The 10598-nt window shown below is 40.8% G+C and overlaps 1 protein-coding gene across 2 annotated transcripts in view; it reads left to right on the top strand.

Moving 5' to 3' along the window:
- Positions 1-10598, top strand: part of LOC118744480 (protein jim lovell) — a 68040-nt gene that overhangs the window by 636 nt on the left and 56806 nt on the right. Inside the window, exon 2 of one of the 2 annotated variants that reach the window (XM_036477522.1) lies at positions 7549-10264. In XM_036477522.1, coding sequence (XP_036333415.1) covers positions 7855-10264 — 2410 coding nt within the window. In that variant the 5' untranslated portion in view covers positions 7549-7854. Of the gene's footprint in view, positions 1-7548; positions 10265-10598 lie in introns of those variants that run through there. The other variant, XM_036477523.1, reaches the window with a different exon arrangement.

The raw sequence follows: 10598 nt of genomic DNA on the forward strand, positions 1-10598 counted from the left end.
GGTACAGAAAAGTAAATTCGGAATTTTAATGCGCTCACCCCTAGGATTGTTCTATACCGAAAAAAATATATCCCTATTTTTTTTAGGTGCTCAAGGTTTTCCATGAAAAAAAAAAACAACTTTTCGTAGAAATGGTATAGAATTCTTGAAAATCAATATTTTCAATCGGAAATCTCTGGTTCTCGTCAGGAGACTTCTAATACTAATATCTAATTCTTTATTTAACCAGTTTTTAATACTAAATATTTTTTATTAGTTCCCCCATTGCATTTTCTGGGGATTTTGGCGGACTTATAAAATATAGTTACTATGAAGAAATGGTTGAAGAAACAATTGCGTATTATTATTGGGAATCTCCTGAAGAGAAACATGGTTTTCATTTCATTTCATTTATTTCAAAAACATTAGTACAATAAGACTTAGTCTTTTTTTGTACAACAGGTTCATAGGAATCACTAATTACAAATAGAATACATACAACAATAGATGGAAAAAATTGGTTGCCAAGAATTGTATACCATTTCTACGAAAAGTTTTTTTTTCCCATATAAAATACATGGATAACTTTGAGCGCTTTGAACACTACCTAAATATAAAAATAGGGGTATATTTTCTCGGTATAGAACTATTATAATTCCAACTTTATTTTTTCACAGGAATTTTGGACCACCCTAATGTGCATACATAAATGCTATGTATATTGCATATCTACGTACATACTTGTGTTTTTTCATCCGAAAGCAATTTATCTATAACAATAACATACGGCCAGAGGTTTCTGTTATAACTTTAGTATAAAACGGGGCTTAGGTTTTATTTGGATGGGATTTTGTTAACCCATTTACTGGTAACATTGGTCCAGACTCCATTGGGTGTGAAAATCTATTGAGCGGCGGAGTAGATTACCTTAGGCATTTCCTTGTCAGAACCTGTTTTGGCGCTGTTGAGAAAATCTCAGTTACGGAAATCTAACCACGCCCTAGACAGAATCAACACTTTGTCTGGAGAATTTCCGACCGACCGGTATATGACCACTCTAGCCTTACGCGCTCTTTCCTGAATATTTCTCATCCAGTGCGGGGTCCGAAGCACGGCATCCGTAATCGAATTAAACTAGAGTCGAAATTTCTTTTTAGATTACGACCGTCGATAACGTTCGGTATATGTGGTATTGGAGTGAAAAGAGCACTAATTTTATTTCATTCCGTTTGGGCAGACCTGTTATGCAGGATTATTCTCAGAAATTTCTGAAATCGCTTAGACTACTCGTACTATAGCCGATTAAAGAAGTCACACGAAACTAAAACACTTGGTCTAAAACCTTTTACATATTTAGTTCCGACCGGCGCTGAGAGGTTCTTCCCTGTCTGGACGGAGCTCAACGTCATTCTACTACATACAATATCTCCCTTAATGTGTTTTTTTTTTTAGAGAAGGAAGCATCGAAAGCCTAACCCCAAAAATCATAGTGTGAAACTTTAACTCACTAAACCTTCTGTCATCTATGTACCGATACCCCCGGTACCACCGTTAGGTATTTCGTCGGGAGGCGGTGTGACTGCTCACATTCTTCCACCCACGGTTTGTCTAGGTTTTGTAATAAACCTACTCACCCCATTGACATTTTACAACTAAGAAGTTCGTTTCTAAGTCTAGTGATGTCGGGTGCAGCGATTTATTGCTGCTTATACGATTATTTGCGAGGTTCGCCCTCTTCGGGCCGTAACTTTTCAAGGAAAGCGAGCTTTAAGCTGGCCTGAACAAGTTATATGAAATGGCTTCTCATTATCTCGCCCGTCTTGCCTGCGCCTCACTTGCTCGCTGTTGCGGAATTGATGTATAACTAGGGCAAAAGTGACTTTAAGTTCGTGGAAATCTACTTTGCAGTGCTGTCTTTTGATCCATAAATCGATATTAGGGATGAGGCTATGTCCACCTGCCTTTTGTTGCGCTATCCTACCTCGCTTGCCATTCCAATATGTTTTTTTGTCTCAATAAAGAGGTGTGAATTTCCTGTTCCTCGTGCTTAGATTTTCTTTTTTAACCGCTTCCTGTGTCAAGAGGTCCAGTAGAAGCATACCAGAGATGACAAGTGCTGCGTCCTCTGTATGCAGATCATACTCTGAGTTCTGTTCATACCCTGCTGCATCGAAACAGATTGTACCTCCCTACAAGAGTATGGATCTAACTATTCCTTCTAGGACTTGCCTGGACTGCTGCTTCCGTTCCCTAATGTTTGCCATCAGTCTGAACAAAGATGAGGTCGCTCTCGCCGCCTTCTCCTTGACGTAGTGGAGATGATCTTGGAAGCATTTTATTTTTTTAATACACTGAAGTATTTTACGTAAGGCTTTGATGCGAATACACTTCCTTCGGCAGTTAGTGTTACACCTTCCACTTTTTTGCGGCTGCTTATAAGTACTGCTTCTGTTTTGTGCGTTGCAAGTGTGACGTTTGAGACATCGTCTGCAAATCCAACCAAGGTGGCGCCATCTGGGGTGGAGAGGCGTGGTACATAATGTACCACAGTAAAGGTACAAGCACCAATCTTTGTAGTACTACGGCCGTGAGGGCATAATATTTAGACCCATTGTCACTACTGTATCTGAGGGTGCGGTTACTGATGTAGCTTCTCTTCATGTGGTTTGAGCAGAGTGCACAAAGATTAAATCATCAGGATGTTTTAATCTCCAAAGGCTGTTATGTTTTCAACCGCACTCAGCTCGTCTCGTTCGAGAGCGAATCGTTCTGGGCTCGTATTTCATTAAAACACTGACATTAAGCAAGAATAGAATGCATGCTTACATGTATTAAATACGTCATTAAACGCTGACTATTTTGATGTTAAATCAAACTTTCACTTCTGAACACATTTTCAACCGTAAATTTGAAAGCACAGACAGGTGCACAAGAAATATGCAAACAAAGTTTTAACCCAAAGTAAATCATGAGAGCAGAACACATTTGCATGCATTTAACTTAAAACACCAACTAATTGCACATTGTTGCAGCCAAGCGCAAGGATGCGGTAATACTACTTCAGTGCGGTTTTTCGCAAAAAAAGAAAAAAAAAAACATAAAAATTAATGGCGTTACGCACACGCAACGTCACATAGGCGTCGCATTAGGATCTCAAAGGTGCAGTAACTGCGCTACTTAAAACGCCTTCTTTGCTATAGTTTTCTTTTTTTTTAAATACTGCTACTACTTATTTATTTACCCACATACGCATGCATACTATCTTTCATTTGTGTGTTTGTTTTGACTACCAATTTACTTCTTTCAACTAGTTTTTTACACTGTCTTCATTTGAGTCGGTTTGTGGCTGCGGCTTGATATACTCACTCCCGCTAGGAGCGAAGCGCATATATAGACAGGCAGGTAAAACAATTTTACACGCAGTTTATTTATTTTTTTTCAAGTTTTTTACTCTGCAGCGTTTGCGAAGTGGGCAAATAAAAATGTTTACCGCGACTTGGCAATAACATTACTTTAGCCAAAGTGAAGAAGCACTTTTTACGTTTTATTCTGCAGTTTCTTAAACCTTTTTTTTTGCGTTTTTATTCTCTACCCACAGCCCTTCTTTGCTTCAGCAGATATGTGTAAATGAGAATTTGTATTTAAAGCAACATTCAGCAGTTTACTCATCAACTGCGTGGAAGTTTTTTAATTTCAATCATATCCTCGCATATCCTGCTGCTTTGTGAGTGTGAACATATTTACTTACTTACATATATGTACACACATATGTATAGAGTCCTCCTTGTAGACGGTGCTCACGTAATATTGGCTTGAAATAAGTCATACACGCATGCATAGACACGTTGTTTCTAATTAATTCATACATACGAAGTAGTAAGATAAAAAACAAACACCTACATACTCTCTGCTCCGCAGGCAGCTCCAGCTATATATGTATGTATATCAGCATGTGTCTACCAATTTACAAAAAAAAAAAAAAACAAGATATAGCGCCCTCTAAACTTCTGAGTTTTGGTCTACCTTAACGAGCGTACTGGCATGTTTGCATAAAAAATCTGAAATCTAAAGAAAAATGCCGCATTAGTTGAGTTCTGTTCTGTGTACCGAAAAAGTCAAGAAAGACAAATAAAACGCATACATCAGCTATTATCACACATTAAATGTGTGTGCATGCGTGTTTATTCTTTTTCTTTTATACATACATGCATACCCGTATTTAGATATGTATGTCTATAGATGACAGTGGATGTGATTTTTTCCTACATATGTATGTATGTAAATCCACTCATTTGAAAACAAAAAACGTTACTCCGTAAAGACACAGTGTGCTTAACCATATCCTGAAGGATATGCACAGCGGCACGTATCTGAGATTGCAACTTTCGAATATACATACGTATGTTTTTCTTATTTTTCTTGGAGCGCTACAACTGGAAGCAGCAGGCTGTTATGTGAAAGTTAGTTTAAAAATATGACTGAAGTTTTATAGATAGTACATAAGCATAATTAGCTCGCAAGGTTAGGTTAGGTTGCGATGATCCTCCTCTGAGTGTTGAAGTGATTCCAACTCATGATCCTCCAGGTAACTGCGGTAGTAAGGATCAGGCAGTGATCTATCAGAATCTCCACTAGAACTGAGAGCGAGAGTGTGTTTTCTAGCATAAGCAGTACCTTTCATCCTCCCCGGTCTATAATCCAGATCCAAAGCCAAAAGGACCTTGCAATTACACATGGCTTGGTTTTCCGCCGACCTTCGGGGGCTGTCACGTGCCCGTCTGTTAAGAGTAAACCACAAATGATCAGTGGCGCTCTCACTTGCCGCTTGGCTATCAGAATATATGTATGCCTGCGTCTCACATTAACGTCACACTCTTGAACAGTATATCTCCTGCCTCGCACCAGCAGAAATTTCTGCCTAAAAAACACCACAGCGTCACTAAGCCTAAACTTGATGTTGATGGAGAGCTCACGGCACAAGACCCCACTATTAACTCATCCAGCAACCTTCGAGTCATCAGTGAAAAACTTCACTGCCCACCCCCCATCAGGCGTCCTCTAAGCCTGATTTCAGCCTTTGCAGCGGGAGTTTTAGCTACAATTTCAGTACGTTCATAAAGACGTTATGCGCCAGAGTGGGAGTAATCTAAAATACATTACTAATACCATTGAGATCAACCAGTTGTACGCACTTTAACTTCCTAATTAGTGAAGCTTTCTGCTGCGAATTCATCTAGGAAATAACTCCATAAAACACTCTTTTTCCAATGTTAGGTTTTCACGACAGCTTTCTATTTAGGATCAGGCCAATCTCGTTTATCCTTTCAGAAAGCTTTAATCGCGTTTCCACTCCGCAGGGTCTGGGTTCAAGCCCAAAAGTTTTTTCTTAACAGCGGTCGCCGCTCAGCATGAAAAACAGCTTCTGATTAAAATATAATCGCCGTTCGCAGTCGGCGTAAAACTGTAGATCCCTCTTTTTTGGCTGTCGTATGTTTGTACGCGCATCCCTCGAAAACTAATGTATGGAATTGAATGTAGTTTTCACCGGTGTATTGCTAGTGGTCAAACTTAAAACATAGAAAGCAAAAAAATTTGAATGTTGCTACCTGTTTGAAAATTGCAGTGTAAGTAAATTGATAGGATAAGGTAAATGTTCTAATACGGCTGTCCAAAGAAAGAGGTTTAAGAAGGCTTACAGACGAAAATATTTTTGTGGAAGGTTGCCATGTATTTGAAATTTTCAATTTAATTCATTTGATAAGATAAATTGAAAATTAGCAATATGGGTATCAAACAGATGAGGTTTAGCAAAGTTTGAAAAATGTTATTCAATTAAATCGTTAAAATAAAAGAAATAAATACTTTTTTAAATAAATTCGGGTATTAAACAATGCAAAAATTTATAAGGCGCAGTGAAGCACCCGGGGCATTTGCTAGTATTGTATAAAGCTGTTACTTTGAAGATTATTCTTTTTAGGCGATAGTCGTGTCTTCAATAAAACTATTGTCATGTCTTCAATAAAACTATTTTTGTAAACATGTTAGGGCTGTGCGATTAATTGATTACTCAAAATTTTAATTAATCATAAAGTAGATAACTCAATTATTCGATTAGTTGGAAATTATGATTACTCAAAAGTTCAGTTACTCGAGTAATCAAGATTTTTGATTAACCAAAAACAAAAATATTTGAGTAATTTGCTTTATGATTAATCAACATTTCGAGTAAAATGAGTAATCAACATTTCAACTCTTTACATATGTATAAAGTAGTTAAAGTTCCTTGATACTTTGAAAACAACGTTTCTGTTTTCAAAAATTAAAGCAAACAATTTTTTTCATATACAGAATGTAAAAAAGAACATAAGCATTTTCCAAAGCAAACTCTTTTAACGAGCAAAATTATTTTTTTTGAGTAATCATATTTCAAGTAACTCGATTAATCATCGTTTTGAGTAATCAAAATCTTGATTACTCGAGTAATTGATTAACCGAATAATTGATTAACCAACTTGCTCGAGTAATCGAATAATCGCACAGCCCTAAAACATGTCCATAAAAATGGGCAGAATTACTTAAAAAGTTCTTATGTTTCATCCGTTTACTGACTACTTTTTAATTATTTCTTTCCGCTAAAGTGATAGGCGGAAAGTAAATCTAGATAGGCCACCCGCACCCGTCAAAGCAAAAACAAGTTCTGAGACCTTTAGTAGTCTATGGTCTGTTGAGTCCGCTTTAATAAACCTAAAACATGAAAAGTGAATAACCTTTACAAAGAAATTACTTAAAGGCGGGACGGAAATTATTCAAAGACATTGTCGACATAAACTCTTTATTCTTTAAGGGAAAGATCTGCCGAGCAACCGGGAAAAACATTTCGATTCAAGCAAAATCATATTGATTCTGATCTCTCTAAGTTTTTAAGAAAATGAGGTATTGTTGGGGATAATGCGTTTTAGGAGACAATCCTTGTTTGGAAAAAAAGCAAGTAATGCTTTTGGAAGAGTTCAATAATTCGGTGTGGATTTAGAAAGCATTTCGGGATATCTAGCAACCCCCAAATCATTGTATATGTAAAAAAGTGTGGCAGAAACATGGCATAAGCCGATTTTTACTATCGTAGGTGTATTTCGTAGTCGACTTTATCTAACCAAATTATTTCACCTGCCTATTTTCTCCATTCTAGTATACTTTCTATGTATGCAAATGCCGAGTGCTGCAAAATTTCGGCTGTGACAGCCAAATGAAGACATTAAAATGATATATGCTGAAACTCATTAACATATTATCACACATAGCATATGTCATGAATATCTTAAGACGTGTGGAAAGCATGCATGCATATATACATATATACATATACATACGCACATCATTGTACAATCGTATCCTTAGGCAGCTGTGCCATTGTCTTGTAGCTTTTTGTTTGGGGCATGGGAAGGAGTTCCTAAAAAATCGTAAAGAAACCAGCAAGATAAGCTACCTGCACACTATATTTTCCGCGCTTTATTTAAAAAAACCAACAGCAACTCAAACTCTTGTTTATCTTTTGTCTCTATCTCGTTGCAGACACAACGACTGCTTCAAATTCAAACTCAGTCGACGAGCCGCTCAGCAGACCTGCGCCAGCGAAAATGGAAATAGCAAGTCAGCTGTAGAGTAAACAGCGACAACGCAAACAAAAAATACAAATCACTACAACCGGCAACAACAATCACAGCTCAAAAGAGGCTCCTTAAATTTTTCGCATCGTTCGGCAGTTACGTGTAGGTGTACCACGTGACGCTGCTACCACTCCTGCACCACCGCTTTCGAGACATTCGTCACAGCATTCGAGTATTTCACGTGTCAGAAAGCATAGATTTACCCGGCTGAATGTTAAAGGAACCGGTAGACGTTGTTAAAAGACGCAAATTGTCGTTGTCGCAGACGCACAGCATTGCGTCGACAGCCACGACAGCGTCTATGGACAGCACATCGATTGCCACCACGACGCCGCCAAATACACCGCCTACACCACCGCTCAACATGATAATGACCACAGCACGTAGTCATCAAAATATAAGCAACACCGGCAGCAGCAACAACAGCAGTAGCAGTAATAATGTCTGCGGTACGGGCAACACAACTTGTACACTGGTGGCCGCCAGTTCAGCGCCCACGCTCGCGACCACTACAATGGCTAGCTCACTGTTGAGCACCGGCAGCCAGCACACACCCTCATCGAATAGCGCTACAGCTGCCGCAGCCGTTGCTGCTGCAGTGGCTGCTGTTGCAGCCGCCAGTACCAACTCCGCAACACCCGCCAACGGCGTCACCAGTAGCGCCGTACAAGATCACTACAGCCTGCGTTGGAATAATCATCAAAATCATATATTGCGCGCTTTTGACGCACTCCTACAGACCAAAACTCTGGTAGATGTGACGCTGGTGTGCGCCGAGACAAGCATACACGCGCACAAAATGGTGCTCTCAGCGTGTTCGCCCTTCTTTCAGCGCGTGTTCGCCGAGACGCCGTGCAAGCATCCGGTTATTGTGCTCAAGGACTTTCAGGGTTGGGTGGTGCAAGCCATCGTAGATTTCATGTATCGTGGTGAGATCAGCGTACCGCAGGAGCGTCTTCAGACCCTCATTCAGGCGGGTGAATCTCTGCAGGTGCGCGGTTTGGTCGAGAGTTCAGTGCCAGAGCATACACCGACACCAGCCGCATCCCCGGATGGCTTCGGTATGATCGATACGTCGCTGATGTCGCCTGAGCTTGAGCGTTGTTCAAGCTTTGATGATGAGTCACCATCGATGGTTACGGCCGGCTCTAAGGTGATATTGCCATCGAGACTATTCGGTTCAACAGCACGGCGGGAGCGCGAGCGTGAACGCAAGCGGGAACGTGCACTCGAGCGTGAGCTAGAAAGAGAAATAGAAAGTGACCAAGACCTGCCGTTAGATACGAGCATCAACTCAGACATTTGTACTTCTCCCATGCCAAGACGTAAGCAAGCGCGTCCGCGTCGACGCTCTGGTGATCTACCACTCGAAATGCCAAGCAAACCAGCTACGCCTGCACCCGTGGAGGAACCACCGCAAGCTGAATCCCTGCCCCTGTCGCTGGATGAGCAATTGGAGAAGGCGCATGCGGAGCGCTTAGAAGCTTTAAAGACTGTGATTAAAACTGAGCTGACCGAGCCAATGGACGAAGACGAGGGTGCTCGTCGTGATGATAGCGGAAACGGCAATGACAGTCACCAAGATAACAATGAAACCCAAGATAAGCCCGCAAGCACGTTTCAATCAAGTGAAGAACCCCAGCATAATAATCCACGCACGGATGTGGCACTTTCACCAGAGCCACTGAATGCGCATAGTTCGATGGACATTGAAAATGAGGAACAGGAACAGGAAGATGAAAATGATAATGACAATGACAATGATATTGAGCAAGAAAACGATGATGAGCAAATACCAGATGCGGAAGATATCGAGGAACTTATCAACGCCACCAATGAATTGCGTCGCAAATCGATGTCGAATCTCTCGGATGGCCCAGAGGATCTCTGCACAACGAAGAAGGATAAAAACGATATGAATGGCAGTCACTCGGCTAATGAAGTTGACGCGATTCCTGCGAACAATAACAATAACAATAATAAATTAAACAACAACAATCGCATTGTATTGTCGCTAAAGGACATACGCCAATTAAATAAACCATCTTCTTCCTCCACCCCCAACTCATCGAATAACATGCACCCTTTTGCGACGGCCAGCCTCCGAGATCTGCGGCTAGATCGCGCCGTCAGCGCAGCAGCCGAGAATCAATGCAAAATGGATGCACTAGAGGCGCAGATGCACGCGGCTGCAGCAGCAGCAGCGGCGGCAGCAGCCAGTGGCGAGAATCCATTCCAACACATGGAACATCAGATGGATCTGTCTTTAGCGGCGGCCGCAGCAGCAGCCGCTGTTTCGCATCAACAGTCACGTGAACGTGATCAGGCAATGCAACGTGAACAACGTGAGTTCCAAGAACACCACAACGCCTATGCAAATAGCATACTGGGGCAAATGGGTATGCCCGGTATGTCACCGTTCGGGCCGCCAGGTGGGCCTGTGGGACCAGCACCTCATGAACGCCTCGAAGAGAGCATGAATCGATTGAGCAAGGAATTCGGGCCTAGCTCGCCTATGAGCCTGCCATCGCATTTCAATCCACCTGATGGGCCACCACATCCCCCTTCACCGCTGCAATTTCCGGGTATGTCATCTGCGTTGGCGCTCACGCCACCACACAGTGAGTAATTAGTTTAAGTGTTTAGAATATCATTAAACAATTAAGAGTCATATGTGGATGAAACGCGAGGAGATTGAGTATTCAAGAAAAGATATAAGGCAAACATGAATGGCTACATATCTATTGGGGTTATGGTAGCTAATAAACAATAAGTCGGTTTTTACGTATTTCACATCGGAGTATACACCATTTAAATCCCATTTAATGCATATCATTATTAAAGATCGAATTTGAGCCCAAGCCCGAAAATATTCATCATTATTTATTTCCCAAGAATCTATAGCGCTGATACTAAAATTAAACTGATCGCTAAAGGTGTTCTTACACGATATGT

This window comes from Rhagoletis pomonella, unplaced genomic scaffold (assembly GCF_013731165.1).
Source record: "Rhagoletis pomonella isolate Grant_MI unplaced genomic scaffold, Rhpom_1.0 Rhpom_scaffold_00008, whole genome shotgun sequence".
NCBI classification, from domain to species: Eukaryota; Metazoa; Arthropoda; class Insecta; order Diptera; family Tephritidae; genus Rhagoletis; species Rhagoletis pomonella.